Source organism: Nicotiana tomentosiformis, chromosome 6 (assembly GCF_000390325.3).
Source record: "Nicotiana tomentosiformis chromosome 6, ASM39032v3, whole genome shotgun sequence".
Lineage (NCBI taxonomy): Eukaryota > Viridiplantae > Streptophyta > Magnoliopsida > Solanales > Solanaceae > Nicotiana > Nicotiana tomentosiformis.
In genome coordinates this window covers 141,356,239-141,381,346 of record NC_090817.1, presented here as the reverse complement: position 1 = coordinate 141,381,346, position 25,108 = coordinate 141,356,239, and the positions used below count along the sequence as shown (strand labels likewise).

General features: G+C 37.0%; 3 protein-coding genes across 4 annotated transcripts; 2 read left to right on the top strand and 1 right to left on the bottom strand.

The window, feature by feature from the left end:
• Positions 1-2,304: 2,304 nt before the first annotated feature.
• LOC104110133 (KH domain-containing protein At3g08620-like) lies at positions 2,305-7,172 on the top strand. Of its 2 annotated transcripts, none has more exons than XM_009619560.4 (7): positions 2,305-2,573; positions 2,701-2,775; positions 3,802-3,965; positions 5,325-5,444; positions 5,794-5,910; positions 6,007-6,150; positions 6,667-7,172. In XM_009619560.4, the coding sequence occupies exons 1-7, from the start codon at positions 2,564-2,566 to the stop codon at positions 6,811-6,813; spliced, it is 777 nt and encodes a 258-aa protein (XP_009617855.1). In that variant the 5' UTR covers positions 2,305-2,563; the 3' UTR covers positions 6,814-7,172. The 2 variants fall into 2 exon arrangements, with proteins under 2 accessions (XP_009617855.1, XP_009617854.1); XM_009619559.4 differs by having other exon boundaries at positions 2,687-2,775.
• A 2,377-nt stretch (positions 7,173-9,549) lies between these two features.
• LOC104110132 (cytochrome b-c1 complex subunit 8) lies at positions 9,550-11,517 on the top strand. The gene is made up of 2 exons (XM_009619558.4): positions 9,550-9,828; positions 11,211-11,517. Exons 1-2 carry the CDS (start codon positions 9,659-9,661, stop codon positions 11,257-11,259), a joined length of 219 nt encoding a protein of 72 aa, XP_009617853.1. The 5' UTR covers positions 9,550-9,658; the 3' UTR covers positions 11,260-11,517.
• Positions 11,518-12,381: 864 nt separating this feature from the next.
• On the bottom strand, positions 12,382-14,885 carry LOC104110131 (large ribosomal subunit protein uL16-like). Its single transcript, XM_009619556.4, has 4 exons — positions 14,771-14,885; positions 13,324-13,825; positions 12,760-12,841; positions 12,382-12,635 (listed from the first exon to the last, which is right to left on the bottom strand). Exons 1-4 carry the CDS (start codon positions 14,778-14,780, stop codon positions 12,570-12,572), a joined length of 660 nt encoding a protein of 219 aa, XP_009617851.1. The 5' UTR covers positions 14,781-14,885; the 3' UTR covers positions 12,382-12,569.
• Positions 14,886-25,108: the final 10,223 nt, after the last annotated feature.

Here is a 25,108-nt window from a genome sequence, read left to right as displayed (position 1 = left end):
CATAACTCTATGACATCCTTTCCTTTTTCTCCCTTTTAGGCAAATAAAATTAAGAATTTAATACTAAAAACAGACATATTTGAAAATGACGATATAAATAGTACTTAAATGTATATTAATACAAACAGAATATGGGGGACTTATAGGAACTAGGAAGTAACGATGGTAGGTAAACTGAGAATATTATAACATAAGACGAAATCATGTGAGATATAAGCTCCAAATGCAATCAAGAGAAAATACGTAAGATGATTTCTGGACCTATATCTAAATTTTGGTGAACCGAGTTATTTGATAACTTTGCTAACGAGAGGTATTAAGTATTCATTAAATAGGCTATCCGTACAAACTAACTCGAATACTATGTATCATTAAAATTAAGAACATATATTATATATATAGCTAGGAAGATTAGGGTTGTCCAAGAGGGCAGCCCGGTGCACAAAATATTTTGCGTCCATGCAGGGTTCGGGGAAGGACCGCACTCCAAGGAGATGTGATATAGGTAGTCTACCCTAATGCAAGTATCAATGGCTCGAACCAAGAAATACATGAAATCAATAATTTAATTAAGAAGGTGGGAGGCTATGAATGAAGTAGCTTTATTGCGATCCACACATTTTTGTCTCTGTACAACGTGAATGGTCATATAATTTTCAAGTACACTGCTCTCTCCTTCTTTGGAATCCTATGCTAGTATTACAATATTCCATCTTTCCCCCACTCTATGCTTGTTGTTCGATATCATTGTTTTTACCTTTATTTACCATAATATTATTGTAATGTAAGTGATTGTTGGGGAAAAAACTTACTCACACACGTTAATTATTTACAATAAACTCAAACGTTTAATGTAAATAGTTATGCAATAATGTAAAAATAAATAACCCTTAACCAATATTAAGTTATAAAACTTTATATACAAGACGCATGTGTTACATTCATGGATTAAGTTCCTTTTTCTGTAATGTCAATATTTATTGATTTAATACGTACGAACATCGAATCCGACAAATGCTAGTTGTCTTTTCATATAATTATACTAATATCTAAGTTTCTAGTAGAAGAATTTTTTTAATAAGGTTTTCGAAAAAGCAAAGCTAGTAATGGACATTATAGAAGGGGAGTCTTGGCGTAACTGGTAAAGTTGTTGCCATGTGATCAGGAGGTCGCGGGTTCGAACCGTGAAAACAGTATCTTGCAGAAATGCAGGGTAAGGTTGCGTACAATAGAACTTTGTGATTCGACTCTTCCTCGAACCCCGTGCATAACGGGAACTTAGTGCATCGGACTGCCCTTAGTAAGATCATTATAAATAATGCATTAGTAGCATTCACAATAATGGAAAATTCATTGGCTATGTGTATTTACAAGAAAAAGACACTGGCGCACATTAAGAGAAGCCATGAGACTCAAGAATTATGTCAGTAATTAAATTTATTGTAAAAGACAATTGGTTGGTAAGTATTTCTCACTTTATTAGCTATGCATTTGTAATGGAACTGCAAAAAAAATTGGCTGATGCTTTCTGCTAGGCTCTGGCCTCTGGTACTTGTGCTTATAGTAATTTATTAACATTGCATTCCTAGATGTGCTGTTTCAGTTTATCTAATGGTAATTCATTAAACAAAGAGTTTAAGATATTAATTTAATTATATATTTATAATGTGCAATAATTAAAATAAATACGACATTAACTAATATATATGTAAAGTTAATTTAATAGGAACAACATCATTATTGAAATTGAAGAATAAATCCCTTTAAATTAAACAAAATAACTAAGCTAGTCACCTCATCTCTCCTTCTCATTTTATATATTTTAAAAAAAGAACTTATGGTAAGTTAAACCTTTTTTGTTATATAATTTAACTTATATACAATGTAAAATATTCTTATATTATTAGTATAATTTAATAATCTACAGATTATTGTACTTATTATGGTTTAGCTATTAGAAGGGAGTCTCGGCGTAACTGGTAAAGTTGATGTTATGTGACCAAGAGGTTACGGGTTCGAACCGTAAAAATAACTTATTGCAGAAAATAATCTCTTGCAGAAATATAAAATAAGACTATATTACAATAAACTCTTGTAATCCGATCCTTTTCCGGACCGGTGCATAGCAATTGCTTAATTTACCGGACCTATCGTTTAGTTACTACTTGTAGTTTAGAGAGCCTATGTATTCTTTTCACTACGTAGTGAAAACAAGAACAAAAAGAACTGCTAGCTGCTAACGTGGGGCAAGTACATGACCCACACCTATATTTAAGCCTCCAACTCCAACACAGAAAAAAACAGTTCACTATTTATTTCTTCCCTGTTTTCCAGGGTTTCACTGATTCAAAGCTTCTTCTTTTGTGTCTTTTTATTAACCAAAAAAACATTTTTCTTTGTTGGCTGTTTCTTGACCCCTTGTTATTCTTCCCCTTTTCTTTAACTGTTCAAAGTTTAATTAGAGACCCTTTTCTTTAATTGAAGTTCATGTCTAATTTGTATAATCATAACTTGAATTTCTCACCTGCTAGAGCTGTTTCTCCTCATATTAGAACCAACCACGATGTTGATAGGTAAAGGACAAATCTTTGTTTTTTCTTTTTTGAAACTTAAAGTTGAAAACTTTATGCAAGATTGATTCTTTAGCAAATTATATTGTTTTTTGGGTGTTTTTAATTTCTTGTAGTCAGTACTTGACAGAGCTGTTAGCAGAAAGGCAGAAGCTTGGACCCTTTACTCAAGTTCTTCCAATATGTAGCCGACTCTTGAATCAAGGTTGGTTTATATCTTGAGTTTTTATTTACTGCTGTTAATATATTTTTTTAACAACTGTGGTGTCTGGGCGCGCACCTCGACTAATTCCACCAGTACTTGCTACATACTGCTGTTAATATGTACTTGTTGCTTGTGCTGTTGTGCATTTCTTTGTAAGCTGAATACTAATATTCTCTGTTTGTTAAACTGTCAATGCTCTTAATCATGGGTTGAAGTCAATCTATACACTAATCTGTTAAAGAAGTTTTCTGCTGTTGTTTCAACACATGATTATGACTGGACAACATCAATAACAAAGTTGTAGACTTTAGGCCAAATTGATCAAATCTACTAGGTTGCAGTATGCTTTTAGCTCAAAGAGTAAGCAAAAGATGCAATTTGTAGTATGTGAACAGAAAAAAGAGATAAATGAGATGTGATTTTAGTAAGTTTTAGATGTAATGTGCATGGTTTGTTACAGAGAGACGAGTAGTTAGAATATTTAGACTTGCTACTGCTTCAAAATGAAATTAGTTTAGTTAAACAGTATCGTCACATGAGCAGCTCATTGGTATAACCGGTAAACTTGCTGCCATATGACCAGGAGATCACGGGTTCGAGCTGTGGAAACAGCCTCTTGCAGAAATGCAGGGTAAGGCTGCGTACAATAGACCCTTGTGGTCTGGCCCTTCCCCGGATTTCGCGCATAGCGGGAGTTTAGTGCACCGGGCTGCCCTTTTGTTTTTTCAAAAAAACAGTATCATCACAGGAATAAATTAAGAAGGATCAAGTTTTGGTATTATGTAATGATAAACTTATTATGTCAACTGACCAATGCGTATTCCACATAAACTTTAGTCCAACGGCGTTTTGAAAGAGGTGGATGATAGGTTAGGATGTAAAATAGTTTTTCTTCAAAGAAATGTTTGTAGCAGATAATATGTATGAGGTTAGTCTCCTTGGTAAGTTGATGTATATTCTTCTTAATAGCTTTAGTGAATCTCAAAATGGACAGTTCTTGAATTTTAGTTTCAATATCTTTGACAGAAATACTAAGACTTTCTGGAATGATTCCCAATCAAGTACTCAGTGACTATGATAGACTACAACGTGGAAGCCCTAGTCCTGTATCTTCATTCGACATGATGCAACATGTCGGAGGAAAAGGTTTAGGTGGATGGAATGGGAATGGATGGAATTCCTTTCAAGAGGTCAGCTTATACTTATTTCCTCTTTAGGCACAAATTTCAAATTTTCTTTTCATTAATTTTGTAATGCTGCCTATTAGGTGTCTTCTGTGTACTGTGAGTAGGGGCTAGCTCATGGTTTCTATGCTAATTGAAACACTAACATGGTCTAACTGGAATCGTAGTAAGTTGAAATGTATGGCGTCCTCTTGTTATGACAATAACTTGTTTCATCGAGATTAGGTTGACTTTATCTTTTCCTTTTTGAAGATGACACTGGACAGACTAATTGCGATAATTCTTGTTTAGAGAACCTGTATTTTAGCGTAGTCCAATAATTTTCTGGTTGCAAAACCATGCTCCTTGATCCAATAATAGATCTGATGCCTTTTAGAATCAGTTTTACCAAATATTGAAATGAGAAATTGATTATAGTCCTTAGCGTGATTATAGTCTTGAAAGTACCTCCAAATGAAGAAGTAGGATTTCACTTCAGCTTACAATATGTTGTGAGCTTAGATCTTGTAATATGACAATTAGTATTAAGAGCTTTTGAAAATTACTAACTCACTGGAAGAATTCGTATAAAGTGTGGGATGCAACCACAGATCACAGACTGCTGTCCGGTCTTTGGATGCTGCTTCATAATATATCATTTAAAGAAACTTCATTTTACGAGTTTGTATACTATCAATGTGGAAGCTATACAGCTAACTGAAATGCATTTCTGGAGAAACTGACATTTGAAATGTCCTCTTTCTAAGTTGAACTAAAACAATCACTTTAACTTTTAATCTTATTCTTCGCTGAAGCTGAGGGCTAGATAAGTTCTTTTGTTTGTTTGAGAAGCTTGAGTCAATTTTCACCCTAAAACAATTGCTTTAACTTTTCATCGAAATATGTTGTTATTTGTCAGTTTTCATTTTTGACAGCTTTATTTGACAGTAGAAAAAGCAACTCGCACCTTAGGTTCGGTAATTATACTACCATGGCATCATTTGGTATAACTCTGTCCTCCGACCCCGTTACATTTCCATTTCTCTTTACTGGATAACGCTTAGTTATGTCCATTTCCTGTTCTCAAAACATGCAAGGGACTTTTGAAAGGGCTTGGTCAGCCTTTTCTTTACGTCGCTATTTTTTTGGATCATGAAGTTTGAATGTCATAGAAAATTTTGTGGGTGGAGTTAATAATTTACATACTCTTTCAGTAGTAAAAGCTCTGCACTTCCAAGCCTTTCCACTTCAGTTACATGCTCCAGGAAGACATGGGAGCTCCCCCTCCCCCCACCCCCCCAAATCACCCATCTCTTATGTTGCATTGCTGCTTGTACTCCTAATGCTTTGATGGTTGTATTGATATCCCTGAAATTCGTTTTGCAGCAAAGATTAGGTGTACCACAGGGAAGGCCCATCGACTGGCAAGCTTCACCAGGAAGTCCAAGTTCATTTGTTGTGAAGCGGGTATTGCGTTTGGATATACCAGTCGACAGATATCCAAATGTAAGCTGACTTTATGGACTGTTGATATTGTTTATTGTTTCCATCTATTTCTTCATGGATCTAGTTTGGATTTACCTTGGAAATGATAGGTTGCATTATCTGTTGTAACATATAATGATGCAGTACGCGTCACATTAAACTCCACGTAATAATATTGGAAATGTCAATTTCAACTCTCGGAGATGGTAGTTATACCAATAATTATGTGATAACTCGACATAATTAAGTAGTTCACTTAAGATGGAGGAAGGGAGTAAAGGGGATGTGTTTGAAGAGATTTTAATTTTTTGTCAAATTAATTGAGCCGTAGAAATTAGTTGCACTAAATCATATATTTCTCATGGCACAGTTCAACTTTGTTGGACGGCTTTTAGGACCTCGAGGCAATTCTCTGAAGCGGGTGGAAGCGTCTACTGGATGTCGCGTATTTATAAGAGGACAGGGTTCAATAAAAGACCCTGAAAAGGTAAGGCCCTTTGGCTTTTTCTGCACACTGTCCTGCTTTTCGTCCAATTATTTTCTTATATTGCTTATGCTTCATGTTCGTCTTATATTATTGAAGGAGGAGAGTTTGAGAGGACTTCCAGGTTATGAGCACCTCAATGAGCCACTGCATGTTCTACTTGAGGCAGAATTACCCATCAATATAGTTGACGCACGGTTGAAACAAGCTAGCCAAATTATTGAAGAGTTGCTCAGACCTGTGGTAAGCACCTTCTCACTCCGACATATACACCTATAAGCAATTGCAGACAAAACAGTCGTTGTACAGATTACTTAACTGTACAATGAAAGAGTCGACATATGAATATTCAAATGGACAGATTGAAAGAGTTGACAGATGTGTGATATATTTTGCTCTTCGCGAAATAATGTGAGATGATTACTTAACTGTTCAACTATCAGGAGTTACTTTACAAAAAAAAAAAAAAAGAAGGGGGCGGGACATGCTTTATGAAACAAAAGATATCTCTTATGATCTGCTTTAGTTTCATACTTAAGATGGTGCCTACTGTCTACTTACTATTAGAACTAAAACCCACATAGGAGAAAGATTTAATGTAACTACTCCCTCTACGCCATCTTAGTTCGAGTTAACATGGTGATTTACTAGGAGAGTTGAAAATATACAGTAGTAGTTTAAAAAGGTAGGTCAGAAAATTAGTGTTAGAATTTCAAGGAATATATTGCTAATTTCATGTTCATTGGCCTGGAATTGCAGGACGAGTCGCAGGACTTGTATAAAAGGCAACAGCTTAGAGAACTTGCTGTGCTGAATAACAATTTTAGAGAAGAGAGCCCCCAACCAAGGGGTAGTGTATCTCCTTTTAATTCAAGCGGGATGAAACGAGCCAAAACTGGTTGGTGATGGATGCTAAGTTTTTTCCTATTCGTGATGCATTTGTACGCTTGGGATTAAGGCGTAGCTGTTTGTGATGGTGCATTTGCATAGCGGCTTGGCAACTTCAGACCTAAATGCAGCTAAGTTATGTGCCTTTAACGTGACGAAAATAGTATGTGACAAAGAAATGCAGCAGACTGAAGACAACATCAAACTGATTTCTTGACTGTAGTTGTTTGTGTTAAAGTAGAATGATTATTTGATTTGTTTGTTATTGACAAAGCTAGTTGACAAGGGTGGTTTCTTTTCTTTTCTTCCTTTCCTTTTTGGGATTTGTAATTTATGACTTATTACATCCTCTGTTAAAATATAGATTGTTATTGTAATTTCCTATTCTCTAGTAAAACATTAAGTTGATAACCTTGCAGGCAACAACGTTATGACCAGTAGTGGTGAATATTTATTCAAGCTCAAGTAACTATTCCCGTCTTAAAGTTGTCTTCCTATGATCAATAGGTTACGGGTTCGAGCCGTGGAATCAGTCACTGATTTTTACATTAAGATAGGTTGACTACATCACACCTCTTCGGGTGCGGTCCTTCCAAGAACCCTGTGTAAACGCGGAATATTTTGTGTATCGGGCTGCCCCTTTTTTAGAAAAGAAACTATTCCCATCTCTACTAAAATTCTTTTTAAAGTATTAAAACACTTAAATTTTTTGAAAAAGTTGAAAATTATTTCTAAATAAATCTCCTTATTCGAACATTAGGAAAGAAGCTTATCACTTTCTGGAGGACAAACTAAGACCTGTTGGCGATCCACGTCATGCCTTTCAACGCAATATTCTTGACGGGAGTCTAAATTTTTTTTATTTCAGATTTAAATTTGAGAGGTAGACGTTCAAGCCTTTATCACGATTTTCTAAGCTATTTCGTTGACAACTGATGAAATTCGTATCCTGCTCTTCTATAATTTTTGGCCCCATATTCTGGGTGTGCCATGGGGGAATATTTCCGCGATAATGGAATGCACGCATTATTAATCTATGATGATCTTAGTAAACATGCGGTAGCATATCGACAAATGTCATTATTCTTACGCCGACCACCAGTGCATTGGATTCCTGGGCAACTGCATCTAGTAGAGTTGACTTAACACCAAGCAAATCTCCCTGCAAAGAGCTGGAACCAACCAAGACTGAACACTAGCCCTATTTTTTAGACGGGTTGGGACCGGCCTTCTATCCCGGTGAACAATGTTCCACTGATTAGGCGGGGACAAGATTCGAACCTGCAATCTTTAGGTCATGAGCCTGATGAGTTGACCAATTCCTCTATCCCGCATTCTCTTTCTTTGCTGTGAGGTGGATATGGATTCAACCCACACAAGGATTTTCAGTCCAGCTGAGTTACCTGAACCACTTTGAAATAAGTCTCTTTTCTTTATGTAATTTGGCCCGCCCTGGGATTCTAACGATGACTGAAGCCTCTATCTTGAGGGGTTGTTCTATTGGAAGAGAGATGAGATTCCTTCGGGACAGACTCCATTCCGAATGCCAATAAGACCACTTCCTCAATCCTAAGCATCATTTAACTCAAGAGCCTTGCGGCACTCCCACTTCTACTGGATCTCAATCTATACACTTAATGGAGCGCAAGCTTTATAACTATTTTATGTGAGATGGGTGCCTTCACCTCTGTAAGAACCTTTATCTCGAAAGAGATTAAGTAAGGCAAGTTTCTGACCATTAATTCTGTAACAAAGGAGCGTAGTGACAGGCTCGCAGTGAAAGTAATAGCTTTATGTTATGGCCGTCCCCCTCTCCCCTCCCCCGCCCTGACTTACGGCCTTTACACTACTACTATTGTGATGTGAGCGGTTCATATTGGTTAAATCTTTCTCAATCATCCTGGCCAGAACTTTGTATGTAGCACTTGTACGGAGGTGCATGCATAAAGGTTTGGAACTCTTTTCTTATCTGTATCTTAAGGACAGGACCCTACCCTATTCTCGAACCCTCTGCCGAGATGTTCATGGATAGACAGACATTCCATTGATTCTTTATTTTTGGGCTGAAAAAGCTCGTCGACCCAAATGAATTCCGTGTACCTGAAAGCACTTTTGTTTTCAACCGCCAGATGGTAAAGGAAGGCGCCATCCCTCCTTTCTCTCGCAATCACAATAGCTACGGCATGAAATGTATATTTTAAGAGTTTAACTTTTGTGTATTAAAAGAGTTTACTATTTTCATCAGAAGGACAGTGTTTACCATTTTAACATATTAAATCAGGTTAACTTGATTTTTACTAACAAGTAATTTCTTTTAGCAAATCTAATATGATATTCTGAAAATTGAGTGAATAATAGAGTAATAAATTGTTATAATTGGATAGTATATGTATTGATTTCGTAAAATTATTCACTGTGAATATACTCTCATTATTTTCTTTCGACAAAAAAAATAGTAGAAATTACACAATGTAGCCACTCTAAAAGGATTTTATTTAGGAATTAGCCAGACATCCTGAATTTTAGTTTTGCAATTAAATTTTTCAGTACAAAAATATCCTGAATTGTCCTGAAGTTAAGATTTTTAGTTTAAAATTTCAGAACAAAATAAATACTGGTTAATCTCTAAATAGCATCCTTGAGAATGACAATATGTGCACTTGGCCCAGAAAATTAAGTGATTCAAGATGGGCTGGGCTACACTTGTTGAGCCCAAAGGAAAGCCCAAACGAATTTTCTGGAAGAAGAAATTTCCTCATCCATCTACCAAATGCCAATATCATTCTTCCTCAATCTCAAGCCCTAGCTTTTTAATCGAATCAATCGATCGGGGAAATCACCATTAAAATTCAGCTAAGCTAAGATGGGGAAACAACCAGTTAAACTGAAAGCAGTGGTTTACGCTTTATCTCCATTTCAACAAAAGGTAATGCCAGGTCTATGGAAGGACCTTCCAGGTAAAATCCATCACAAAGTGTCTGAGAATTGGATCAGCGCTACTCTCTTGCTCGCTCCTCTCGTCGGCACTTACTCGTAAGTATTCCGATAAATTAAAAAAATCAATTAATTTTGCCTGAATACTAAATTTATCGGCTATATGAATCATTTATATCCTCAGATCTATTTCAATTTCGATATGCAATAATAAGCCATTGAACATTTAACTTGAATTTAATTATTTTACCGGCTTAATATATGTTTTCGGATATGCTGCAAGGATAAAACGACTGAAATGTATAGCAAGTCCAACCGAAGACTGTAGCTTAGAATAGGAGCTTAGTTTTTTGTTTAATGACGGTGGTGTCCATGCCTTTGATTGCACGTACCTCGACAATTCCTCCGGGTACCTGTTGCCTAGCTTAGGTAGATGGGAAGAAGTCAACTAGAATGAGAACTCAGTTGCTATTCCACCGGATACCTGCTACCCGGCTTAGGCAGATGGGAAGAAATCATCTGGGAACTTAGTTTCTATTCCACAGGATACCTTGAATCCGACTTAGCCAGATGGAAGAAATCACTTAAAATGGGAACTTAGTTGCTCAGGCTTTGGTTGAAATATAACATATGACCAGTAGAGAGCCGTTAAAAAAAAAAAGGGAAGCTCGGTGCACTAAGCTCCCGCTATGCGTGGGATCCGGGAAGGGCCGGACCACAAGGGTATATTGTACGCAGCTTTACCCTGCATTTCTGCAAGAGGCTGTTTCCACGGCTTGAACCCGTGACCTCCCGCTTACATGGCAGCAACTTTACCAGTTACGCCAAGACTCCCCTTCAGTAGAGAGCCGTTAGAATAGCCATAAGACCATGATTGCCAAACACTCCTGTCGGTTTATCAGAGTGTCTGGAGGCAGCTGTGTAGACGACCAATGAGATATGTGTAGCCTTTGCAGATTGTGAATCTTCCGTTGATTTATTTAGATGAAAGACAACTGCACAATGGCAAGTATATGATTAATCTCAGTCTTTTTGCTTTATTCCAAGACTCCCCTCCTTTGTTTGCTTTATTCTGTTCAACGCTGTTGTCTTCAAGCAAGTGAAAGTGACTGCTGCGAAAATCTTAGTCTTTTTAAGCTTTAATTAATCGGAAGAATAGGATTTTAATCTGGATTAGTATTTGAGCTGCATTCAGCAGTAGAGTAAATTGACTTAGGTACACTAGACAGTTGAAGGTTATTAGGAGATTCTGGTCATTGTTTTTATCTTCTCTTGGCTTGAGCTTTTTGAGTCAGATCCCCTCCCCCCTTTCCCATTTTTCCTAAACTTCGTCAAGCCTATCCGCTCATTTGTTCCGAACCAGAGTTTCTAGTTTCTAGTTTCAAGTTGCCACTTCTATTCTCCGCACCTTAAATATGTGTGTCTCTGTGTGTGTGTGTGGTTGCTTAGTTAATAGCCATGGTGTTTCTTTATGCATGCAGGTACGTGCAGCACTTCAAGGAGAAGGAGAAGTTAGAACACAGATACTAAAGTTCTGTTCGTCATTTGTATGGGGAGGACTCTTTTCTATTACTGTTTTTAACAGGAAATAAGTCATGTTTTGGAACTTCTACCATCATTTTGAGGATATTTACTTTTATGGCCCCTATTAAATGCATCTAGTTGCTGTATGGTCTTTTTGAAACGTTTGGGCATTCTGAATCTTGTACTGAGTTTTGAGTTTGAAATGAGTTCATAAACACTCTCATATGTTTGCTATTACATCCCATGAAAGAAATGTTTCATTCAGTTGTGCTGTGTTGCCCTTTCATCTTAGCATTAATGGGTTAAGTATGAGAAGTGATGATCATAAGCTATAGCTTTTCTCGGCATGCTTTTTCTTTTAATGGAATGAAATGACTAGGCCAATGCGTGCTCTGTTGTGTGGCGTGTACCAGAAAATAAGAAATCGACTATGAAAGATGAATATGAACAGCGGTAAGAACCCTAATAACATCTGGAAGCACGTAACTTCTCTTCAAACTATAGTTCATTAAATCAAGTCGGGATGAAGTTTGTTCTTTGTCGTTTTTTGTGGCGCTACAGCTCTGTACATGTTTGCTGTTTGACCGTTCTGGATAGCATTTTGGAAGGTGGGGATGGCATAAAATTTGACTTCATTCACTGTTTGTTGCACCCTAGCACTGAAATTTGCAATGGATAAAATACACTAGCTATAGCATAACTAACTATTTTCTCAAGAACAGAACTTCGAAATGTGTAACTTCTGATACACAAGCTTTTGAGTTTTCTAGCTAGTCGTTTGCCATTTCTTCATGTGTTCATTCATTTTTAAGCATATTAATCTACTGTGCTACAACTTCACCGAGACTTCCATAAAAAAAAACAAAAGGTGTTATGGCAAGTAGTTAGCATAAATCTCGTCAGTAATTTTACTCTTTTTGGCTTACTGCATTTTTCTTAGCAACTGTAAAAAGCACAATACGTATTGATTGAACGAAACCAATTCCTTGAAAACAAACGTAAACAAGCCTTCTTTTTTCAATTTTCATGGGCAAATATTAAAATCATTAGAATTAATTAGTTGAAGGGGCGGATGAGAATGTGTTCTTACGCAGTCTGCATTGAGAGGTATCAGTTCGACAAAGATACTTGTAAAAGACAGTTCAAATATAATTGAAAAATGTTCAATTGGATACTGATAAGGTTCATGCATAGACAGAAGTTCAAGTCACAAATTTTCAATCAACAGAAGTAGAAAACTAGATGTGCTATTTGTAGGATTATGCCACTTCAATTTGCTAAACAGCTTCTCTGTAGGATTATGCCACTTCAATTTGCTAAACAGCTTCTAGAAAGGCCCTTCCAGGTTGACGTGCAGCAAGTCTACCATGGCAGCCAAGAAGCTGCAAAAAAACAAAAGAAAAGGAATAAGTTCTCACAAGCAAATTACCGCTGGTAAAAGGATCTATAGATGAACAATACAAAAATAATTCTTTCTTCAGATAAAAGGTTAAGAAGACAACAAACCTTTGCATTGACACCATCTGGAACAATACGGTTCTCTGACTTGTATTTCAGATAATCAGTACGGCTAAACTTGGTAAAACCCCTGAATCAGAGATAACACAGGTGAGGTTCAAGCACAAATTTTCCAACTGAGCATCTAATTTCAACAGGAAGGTAAAATAGATTGCTTAACACTCGACTAGTACAAAGTTTTGGACTAAGAAATAGAGGGCTAAGCTCAGAACTATAATGAGACAACAAAAAACCAAGATATCGTGAAACTTTACAAGTCTCAAGGTGAAAAACAGGGCCACATAGCTCATCCCCAGAGGAGAAAAAAGGGGCAAAACTTCCAATTTCAAGACAAACTTGGCATTGAAAGACATAAAATTGTGTAATTTATTGCAGGATATCTACTTAGAATGAATCTCCCTAAACTGAATAACTAAGCAAGTGAAATATAGTACGATCTTACATACCAATAGTAAATAACAGAATAATGCTTAGAGTGGAAAAAGTACGAGGCTCTCAAACATAATGCAGAAACATAAAAATATAAAGTGAACCTTCAGATAAAATACATACCACTTTCTGCTGACAATGATCTTTTGTCGGCCAGGGAACTTAAACTTTGCACGGCGTAGAGCCTCTTGTGCATGGCTACTGTTTCCATCTTTGCAACGAACAGATAAAAGAACCTGACCAATTGCAACACGAGCACAAACACCCTGTGGCTTACCAAAAGCTCCCCTCATGCCAGTTTGGAGCCTATCAGCTCCAGCACATGACAACATCTTATTAATACGCAAAACATGGAAAGGATGGACCCTGACCCTAAGGTGAAAGGCATCCTTCCCAGCAGACTTGGTCATGTACTTGTTGCAAGCAATACGGGCAGCTTCAAGTGCCTCACTTGAGACATTCTCCTTCTCCCAACTGACCAAGTGTACACAGAAAGGAAACTCATCAACTCCCTTTTTCTTCATGCCAACATCATAGATCCTGATCTTTGGATCAGGGACACCACGGCAAAACCGTGATTTTGGGTAAGGCTTGTTCTTAATCTGGCGGTAACACCTTGCAGGTCCTGCACAAAAGAATCCAAACCATTAGACAGCACCCTCAAATAAATGAGTTTTGAAACGACAAGCATCAGGGCGCATAGTAGCACTATAAAAAACTACCTTACGATATATTATATGCTGAAACTAGCTACGCCAAGACTCATGGAGCTCTGAATAAGTTTTTTCATACATGTATTCGCAATCAATAATTAAATAATGATCAAGGCTAGTCAAATATAAAGATCCTATTCTTGGATAAAAATAAATTCAACTTACACGGTCACATTTCATCACCTATTTCACTATGTAATCGTGCAAAAAATAAAAATCAATTCACATATATCAAGGCTAGTCAAATATAAAGATCCTATTCTTGGATAAAAATAAATTCAACTTACACGGTCACATTTCATCACCTATTTCACTATGTAATCGTGCAAAAAATAAAAATCAATTCACATCCAGTAAGAAACGATATTTATTTGACACAAAAGAAAATGAGAAACTGCTCCTTTTCATTTCACAAGCATACAATTCTCCTACAAACACAAAAATTCATCCTCTACAATTTCTCAAATTCTCGCAACTCAGTCTTTATTGGATTGGAAAAAAGAGCTTGCTTTGAAAATAAACGTGCAAAAATAGATATTGGAAAAAAAGGATAAATAAATTTTGCCATATAATTCCATTTTCAAGCTACCATTTTATCATAGCTATATCTGGTTATTAAACGATTGACCTAAAAGCCACTAATTTTGTCGAAAACATGATACGACCTACCCATTTATCTAGCATTGTTTCAGAAATGATCTAAATACTAAACATGGTACAAAAATCAATCTCAATTCAGAAATAGAGATTTGTGTAAGGGCCCAATTTTTCAGATCTTCAAAGTAATTATTGTAACGTAAATGAAGATAGAAATTGGCGTTAGAATGTGAAACAGGGATTAGGGCAAAGTTACTTACTTCTCCCCATGGCTAGCTTCCAGCAATTGAACTGCGGCTTGTAAAGACAGAAGTGAGAGAAATCCCTATATATATAGTTGTGTAATTAGGCTTAGGAATTGTTTGGGCTTACGTCTGGGCATGCGTCACAAATGAGCTGGGCCTGGGCCGACATAGTTGGAAGACTAATTTCAAACAAACCAAGCCCGTTGTGGCCTAAGTTAGTCGACCGTCCTTGTGCTCTCAAGCCTTGATTTTCAAGTTAGCGCGCCACGTGTAGCGTTCAGGGTGTGGAGCTAGCACAACTTTGGTCCAAAACCTATATTTGTCTTAAAAAATTTATTAAATATATATAAATTATTAATTCAGAACTCATTAATATAAACGATCTAGAATCCCGAACCCACAAATTTCAAATCATGGCTCTACCTCTCATTGCATTTACTTGTAGTAGGCGTTTGGACATAAATCCAAGAATTTTTTTTCAAAATTGAAATTTCACTAAAATTTGATTTGAAGAAATTCCAAGATTTTTTTTCAAATTTGAAATTTCACTAAAATTTGGTTTGAAAAAGAAGTTGTATTTGGTTATAATTTTTGCAACATATTTGGATGTACTTTTTTCAAAACCATAAAATATGATTTATACCCCATAATTTATAAAAAAAATATCAAAATCACCCCAACTTGATTATCCTATTTGAAACAAACAATCAAACATGCAGATTGTTTAATGTACGAACAATCTATAATAGAAGTTGTAGTGGCTCCTTATGGTAAAGGTATAAATTGTAGATCTCAACAGTGGATATCAAAATATAGTCCAAGGTCACTCAATCAAATGGTGGATAGTTGTAGGTGTTATCTAGATTTAATAACTGATTGGGGTTCTTTTATAAATTTTAAAAATATAGGATAAATTTGTAAAACTTAAAAATACCAACTTTTCAATTGAAAAATTGGTTCTCAGCCGTTTTTCAATTTTGAAAACACATTTTCAAGTTGGATTTGAAAAAATATAAAATTTTCATAACCAAATATTGTTTTGATTTATTTATTTATTGAACAAAAAAAGGAAAAATTTCTTATATCCTCGTAGTTTGCTGTTAAAAAATACAAACTGTTTACCTTAGAATCCTAATACATAAACACCTACCCCATTCTTTATTTTTTGACACACTGTCAAAACTATGCTACAATATTGATCATGTGTAAGTTAGAAAGACATTCAATCATGATATTATTTTAATACATTATACATATATGTAGTTATAAGCTACTAAAATTAGTGTTTACTAGTATAGTTTTTTTTTCCTCAAATTATTATATTCACTTTTATAAGAGTAATAAAAAGCTCAATCAATTTTTCTTGATTTAAAATTATTGCGGTTGCTCATTTGCACGACAATGGTCAATTGGCACCCGCTTCTTTTCAAAATAGACTCCTCTTGGAGTTCAGTGCATGGCATTGATTAGCTAGCTTGCACATGGTACACCTGTTAGGAGAAATGTGTTTTATAGGTTTTGATATAGTTATAAACTTTTAGTATTTTGCGGAATTTTTCTGGATTTTCTATTTGACACTCATTGCTATATGGTAATTCATATTCTTTGATACATAAAATAAGAAAGGATTACTCTCCGAGAATAGAGGACATGAGTATATTACAAGTTGGATAGCTCCAAACACAAAGCGAAACGAGACAAAAGCGAATTGTTTTCATAATAGAAAGCCTTATTCTTAGTAAAAATTAGGACTTTGAGATCCTTTGTACATGGCTTTCAAAAAAAAAAAGCAAAGCTTCTTTAGTGTCATCCACATCAACAAAAAACCCAGCTCCAAACGAATTTCACGGTCCACGCAAAAATTTGTGAAATAAATACGAGATAATATTGTTGAGAGTAATAAGAATTAAAGAAGAAACAGAATTTTGTATTATTAATGAGTTAGTTAGTTCGTTAAGTGAGTAGTTAGTGGAGTAATTGATTAGTTATTGATAGCTAAGCATAGACAGTGTATATATTAGTTACATATACTTCATTTCTCTTTTGAGCTTCAATGGAACAGTTCCAGAGCTAAGTCTCCACCTTCTCTTCTCTCTCTCTAATTGTCATTTTCTTTATCTCTCTCATAATTCTTCATGGTATCATAGCAAGAGCTATGGATTGTAGCTCATAATCGATTCAATCCAACGTCTACTCTGCATTATCTGAATCTTTTTCTCAAAGTATTTTTTTATTCAATTTCTTCATCGAAGCCCTAATTTGATCAACAATGGCGATAGATGATTTGGACACAACAACTACAACTGATAATTCTCAATTCTCATCTGATGATGAATTTGAAGAAGGTGTTACAGTCGCTGCTACTCATCATTTCTATCTCGCCCATGTAGATACCAGTGGGATTTCACTCATCTCCTTTCAGCTCACCGGCACTGATAATTTCTCGCTGTGATATCGATCTATGAGAATTGCTTTGCTCGGTCGCAACAAGCTCGAAATTGTGGTTGCAGATGGAAAAAAAGAACGATTTGGTAAAAAATATGGGTACCAATGGGAAAAGGGCAATGCAATTGTGCTATCATGGCTAATGAATGCAGTTGCTCCAAACCTAATTAGTGGAATTGCTTATACTACCAATGCACATGCAATATGGATGGATTTAGAAGAGTGATTTGATAAGGTAAATGACATTCGATGCTACAATTTACACAAAGAAATTGCTACCCTCATTCAATGTACCTCATCTGTATATGTTTACTATTCCAAGCTTAAAGATCTTTGGGATGAAGTTGAGGCATTGGTGCCTAGTCATGGTTGTGATTATGTTAGGTCTAGGAATTTCATTGTGCATTTATGCAAACGAAAACTGTACCAACTTCTTATGGGCTTGAATGATTCCTATTTACAAGCTCGCAGCCAAATACTTATAATGAAGCTAGTGCCCTTTGTAAATCAATCTTATGCTATGCTAGTTAGTGATGAAAGCCAAAGAGGTGTAGCATCCACCACTAGTATTCTAGGACCTCTACCTAATGTACATGTCAATCACTATGAATCCACAACATTGTACAGACCTAAACCAACTGGAGGTCAAAAATTCAGAAAGAATTATAACATACAGTGTGAGTTTTGCAAACTTAGGGACATAGCAAAAAGAACTGCTATAAGATTGTTGGCTATCCATCTGACTATATGTACAAGAAGAAAGGAGGAGCACTTACTACTACCAGTAATGCTTACAATGTGTTCTCTAAGACTAACAATGTTGTATGAAATTCCACACCTCAAATGTGTGTGACTACAGGATGTATTACAGGAGCATCTCACATGCATACTACATAGGGTAATACTACAGGTAACACTGCAACTTCATCTGCACCAGTGGATCAGGAACTTCCTCAGGCTCCATTGACTCTTACAAGGGATTAGTATGATCAAATACTCTAGTTCATCAGCAAGACATCACGCTCTTCATATGTTGTCAATGCTGCAGGTTTAAGTACTGCATTTTTAGCTACTGATAATATACAAGAGTGAATTATTGACACAAGTGCTATTGATCACATGGTCTCAGATCTAAGCATGTTAACCTCCTTTAATACAATTGATCCTCCTTACTCTATGGATGTATTCTCACTTAATAGTGATGTTTCATATGTTAAGCATGTTGGTACTAGTGTTATTTAAGACAAGAGTACTATCAAGAATGTGCTTCATATACCATAGTTCAAGTTTAACTTGATGTCTGTATCAAAGGTAACCAAAGAGCCGCAGTGTTTGGTTGCCTTTTACCCTGATTTTTGCATATTTCAGGATCTATTTAATGGGCGGGTGAAAACGATTGGTAGAGAAGATAAAGGTATATACATATTACCCTCTTGGAGCTTATTAGCTGTCAATAAGCATATTGCAGAAGCATCACTAGAAGCCACGATGTTCACTAAGAAAACACCTACAAATGTGGATCTCAAGCTATTATACAAAACACTTGGTCTTGTGTCTTTCTCAGTTCTTGTCACGACCCGAAATTCCCACCTTCGCACCGTGATGACGCCTAACATTTCACTTGCTAGGCAAGACAGCGTTAGAATAATATTAACTAATTTGTAAACAATCTTAAAATTATTAATAATCAAAGAAACAAATGTGAAAGCAAAGTTTGAAATATAGTGAAATAACCCATAAAAATAACAGTGTCTAAATACCATCCCAGAATTGGTGTCACAAGTGCATGAGCTTCTAGAATAAATACAATTAAAGGTCTGAATAAAATAAAGCTGTCTGAAAATAAACACACAGCTAAAGAAAAATAGACGGGGACTTCAGAACTGCGGACGCCATGCAGTTATACCTCAAGTCTCCTCCGAATAGCTGAAATCTGAGCAAGTCTATGGCATGCCGCTGGGACCAACTCCGAAATCTGCACAAGAAGTACAGAGTGTAGTATCAGTACAACCGACCCCATGTACTGGTAATTGCTGAGCCTAACCTCGACGAAGTAGTGACGAGGCTAAGGCGGTTCACTTACATTAACATGTACGCAATATTAATAACAACAACAAATAATAGAAATAAATCAGGTAACTCATTTATAATAATTAAAGTCAACTCAGCAGTCATAATCCATTATTATTTCAACCAATTCTATTGCAGCGTGCAACCCGCTCTCACAATATATTCACATTCAATTCTATTGCAGCGTGCAACTCGCTCTCCCAATATATTCCTTTTAATCAAGTGTGTCATATATTTATTTCAATCAAGCATCTATATAGACTTTTAAATAAGTCTGTTGCGGCGTGCAATCCGATCCCCCAATATTGACTTTTAAATAAGTCTATTGCGGCGTGCAATCCGATCCCCCCAATATTGACTTTTAAATAAGTCTATTGCGGCGTGCAATCCGATCTCCCAATATAGATATATTTACTTTCATTTCCGTTGCGGCGTGCAACCCGTTTCCCCAATATATATAACTTTAAACAACTCATAATGTAAATAAAAATTACTCCAATAAATACCACGTCCAATGAGAAACTATTAAGCATCAAGGCACACAATAATTATAATTTATTTATGAACAAACAATGGCAATAACAATTTATTTTAGAAATCAGGGAGAAAATAGACAGTTTAATATTTAATATGCTAAATGTCAAGTAGAAATTAGTGCACATAATTCAAATAAGCATGTAGCAATTATTACATGAATTTAAGAATTAATATTTGGCAAAGAATAGGAGAGAAACAATGATTATAATAATTAATTCATGATTTAAAATTTTTTATGATTTTTTCAAGTAAGCAGGCAAATAATTAATTTGACGACGTATAGACACTCGTCACCTCGCCTATACGTCGTTCACATGCAATTCACATAACAAATAATTTAAGTGTTCTATTCCCTCAAGTCAAGGTTAACCACGACACTTACTTCGCTTTGCAAATTCCAATCAATTACTCGACCACAGCTTTTCCTTTTAAATTTATTTCTGAAAGCTTCAAATCTATTCACAAACAATTCGATATATTCAATACTAATCATAGGAATTAATTCCATATGAATTTATTAATTTTCCGGATAAAAATTTGAAATTTATTTAAATATTTGACAGTGGGACCCATGTATCAAATCCTGAAAAAAATTGCGAAATTCGAACATCCGTTCCGATACGAGTTCAACTATACAAAAATTGTCCAATTCCCAGTTCCAATATCAAATGGACCTTCAAATCTTAACTTTTTATTTTTGAAAGATTTTATAAAAATCTGATTTCTTCCATCTAAATCCGAAATAAATGATGAATATAGATATGGATTTGTGAGATATAATCACTTTTGGTTAAAGAACACTTACCCAATTCAAAGTCGTGAAAATTTCCCTTGAAATCGCCCAAATCCGAGACTTGAAACTCAAAATGAGTAAAAATGGTGACTTCCGAATTTATGGGCTCTGCCCAGTCATTTTTGCATATGCAGATAAAATTTCTGTATTTGCGGACTCACATTTGTGAGACAAAGCTCGCATTTGCGATGCCAGGCTGTCAGGTGAAGTTCCGCATGTGCGGACACTCCTGTCGCACCTGCGACATCCGCTTCTGCGCAAAATGGCCGCACCTGCGAAGACCCTAGGCCAGCCCAGACCCGCATCTACGTGATTTGGTACGCATCTGCGGACACGCTTCTGCGAGAAGCTGTCCGCTTCTGCGATCGAAGCCTTGACACGCCTGGGCGCATCTGTGATGGAAGGCTCGCATCTGCGAGCTCGCACCTGCAATCAATAACCCAACAAGTCCAATAATATAATACGGACTTACTCGGGGTCTCGTATCACGTCAAACAACGCTGAAATTACAATTCACACGCCAATTCAAACTTTAAGTTTTACACTTTTCAATTTGCAAACCTCATGCCAAAACATATTAAATGAATCCGGAATGACTTCAAATTTGGCACACAAGTCATAAATGACATAATAGAGCTGTTCAAATTTCCAGAATCGGATTTCGACTCCGATATCAAAAAGTCAACCACGTGGTCAAACTTGAAATCTTTAGCTTTTAAATTGCTAGTTCCGTTAAATAGTCATAACTTGAGCTAGGGACCTCCAAATTAAATTTCGGGCATACGCCCAAGTCCTAAATCATGATATAGAGCTATTAGAACTATCAAAATACTGATTTGGGTCTATTTGCTAAAAATGTTGACCAAAGTCAATTCAGTTGAGTTTTAAAGCTCTATTTCACATTTTAATCTATTTTTTACATGAAAACTTTCCGAAAATTTTTACGGATCGCGCACGCAAGTCGAGGAATGATAAATGGTATTTTTTGAGATCTTAGAACAAAAAATTACTTATTAAATTTAAAGATGACATTTTGGGTCATCACATTCTCCACCTCTAAAACAAGCGTTCGTCCTCGAACGAAGTTAGAAAAAAATAATACTTGAGCTAGTGAATAAGTGTGGATATTTACTCTGCATGTCCGACTCGGACTCCCAGGTAGATGCCTCTACCGGCTGACCTCTCCATTGCACCCGAACTGAAGGATAACTCTTAGACCTCAACTGTCGGACCTACCGGGCTAGAATAGCCATCGGCTCCTCCTCGTAAGTCAAATCTTGGTCCAATTGGACTGAGCTGAAATATAACACATGGGACGGATCACCACGATATTTCCTGAGCATAGACACATGGAACACCGGATGAACCGCTAATAAACTAGGTGGTAATGCAAGCCTGTAGGCCACTTCACCCACTCTTTCAAGAATTTCAAAGGGTCCGATATACCTAGGTCTCAACTTGCCCTTCTTTCTGAACCTCATTACACCTTTTATAGGTGAAACCCGGAGCAATATTCTTTCTCCAACCATGAATGCAATATCACAAACTTTGCGGTCGGCATAACTCTTTTGCCTAGACTGAGCTGTGCGAAGTCGATCCTGAATAATCTTGGCCTTATCCAAGGCATCCTGTACCAAATCGGTACCCAACAACCGAGCCTCTCCCGGTTCAAACCAACCAACTGGCGATCGGCATCGCCTTCCGTATAATGCCTCATATGGAGCCATCTGAATGCTCGACTGGTAGCTATTATTATAAGAAAACTCCACAAGTGGCAAGAAATGATCCCAAGAACCTCCAAAGTCTATAACACAAGCGCGAAGCATATCTTCCAATATCTAAATAGTGCGCTCTGACTGCCCGTCTGTCTGTGGATGAAATGTTGTACTCAACTCCACCCGTGTGCCTAACTCACGATGTACAGCCCTCCAAAAATTTGAGGTAAACTGCGTACCTCGATCTGAAATAATAGATACGGGCATACCGTGAAGGCGGACAATCTCACGGAAGTAAATTTCAGCTAACCTCTATGAAGAATAGGTAACTGCCACTGGAATGAAATGTGCTGACTTGGTCAACCTGTCCACAATGACCCAAACTGTGTCAAATTTTCTTTGAGTCCGTGGGAGCCCAACAACAAAATCCATAGTGATACGCTCCCACTTCCACTCAGGAATTTCTAACTTCTGAAACAAACCACCAAGTCTCTGATGCTCGTACTTAACTTGCTAACAATTCAGACACCGAGCTACATATGCAACTATATCCTTTTTCATTCTCCTCCACCAATAACGTTGCCGCAAATCTTGATACATTTTGGCGGTACCTGAATGAATAGAATACCTGGAACTGTGTGCTTCTTCAAGAATTAATTCACGTAGCCCATCCACATTAGGCACACAAATACGACCCTACATTCGCAGAACCCCATCTTCCCCCACAACAACCTGTTTGGCATCACCATGCCGCACCGTGTCCTTAAGGACAAGTAAATGAGGATTATCATACTGCCTCTCTCTGATGCGCTCATATAAAGAAGACCGAGCGATTATGCAAGCTAGAACCCGATTGGGTTCTGAAACATCTAACCTCACGAATTGATTAGACAAAGTATGAACATCTATAACTAATGGCCTCTCACCAACCGGAATGTACGCAAGACTGCCCATACTCACAACCTTTCTACTCAAAGTATCGGCCACCACATTGGCCTTTTCGGGGTGATACAAAATGGTGATATCATAGTCTTTCAACAACTCCAACCATCTTCTCTGCCTCAAATTAAGATCCTTTTGTTTGAACATATACTGAAGGCTACGATGATCAGTAAATACCTCACACGAGACACCGTGGAGGTAATGCCTCCAAATCTTCAGCGCATGAACAATGGCTGCCAATTCTAAATCATAACCAGGATAATTCTTCTCGTGAACTTTCAACTGCCGCGACGCATATGCAATTACCTTGCCATCTTGCATTAATACTGCACCGAACCCAATGTGAGATGCGTCACAATATACCGTATACGATCCTGAACCTGTGGGTAATACCAACATTGGCGCCGTAGTCAAAGCGGTCTTGAGCTTCTGGAAGCTCAACTCATACTCGTCTGACCATCTGAATGGGACACCTTTCTGGGTCAACCTGGTCAATGGGCTTGCTATAGATGAAAACCCTACCACGAACCGACGATAATAACCTGCTAAACCCAGGAAACTCCGGATCTCTGTAACTGAAGTAGGTCTAGGCTAATTCTGAACAGCCTCAATCTTCTTAGGATCCATCTTTATGCCTTCTGCCGACACAACATGCCCCAAAAAGGCAACTGAGTCTAACCAAAACTCACATTTTTAAAAACTTGGCATATAACTGATTATTCTTCAAGGTATGAAGCACACTTTGAAGATGCTGCTCATGTTCCCCTCGACTCCTGGAGTAAATCAAGATATCATCAATGAATACAACCACAAAAGAATCCAGATAAGGCTTGAACACCCGATTCATCAAATCCATAAATGTTGCTTGGGCATTTGTCAACCCAAATGACATCACTAGGAATTTATAATGCCCATACCGAGTTCGAAAAGCTATTTTATGGACATCAAATGCCCTAATCTTCAACTAATGGTAACCAGACCTCAAATCGATCTTCGAAAATACCTTGGCACCCTGAAGCTGATCAAATAAGTCATCAATTCTTGGCAGCGTATATTTATTTTTGATAGTGGCCTTATTCAACTGCCGATAATCTATACACATCCGCATAGAGCCATCTTTCTTCTTTACAAATAATACTGGTGCACCCCGGGGTGAGACACTAGGTCTAATGAGTCCCTGATCAAGCAAGTCTTGTAACTGCTCTTTCAATTCTTTCAACTCTGGTGGGGCCATACGGTATGGTGGAATAGAAATGGGATGAGTGCCCGGAGCCAAATCAATACAGAAGTCAATATCTCTATCGGGTGGCATCCCCAGCAAATTCGCAGGAAATACTTCTAGAAATTCACGAACAACTGGTACTGAGTCCATAGAAGGGACATCCGCACTGGGATCGCGAATATAAGCCAAATAGGCTAGACACCCTTTCTCTACCATACGCCGAACTTTCATATAAGAAATAAACCTGCTGGCAGAATGACCGGGAGTTTCTTTCCACTCTAACCGAGGTAACCCCGGCATAGCTAGAGTCACTGTCTTGGCATGACAATCCAATATAGCATGATAAGGGGACAACCAATCCATACCCAAGATGACATCAAAATCTACCATATCAAGAAGTAAAAGATCCACACTAGTCTCAAGATTACCAATAGTAACCACACATGAACGATAAACATGATATACTACAACACAGTCTCCCACCGGTGTAGATACACACACAGAAGCACTCAGAGAATCACAAGGCACAACCAAATATGAAGCAAAATAGGAGGACACATATGAATAAGTAGATCCTGGATCAAATAGAACTGAAGCATCTCTATGAAAAACTAGAATAATACTTGTGA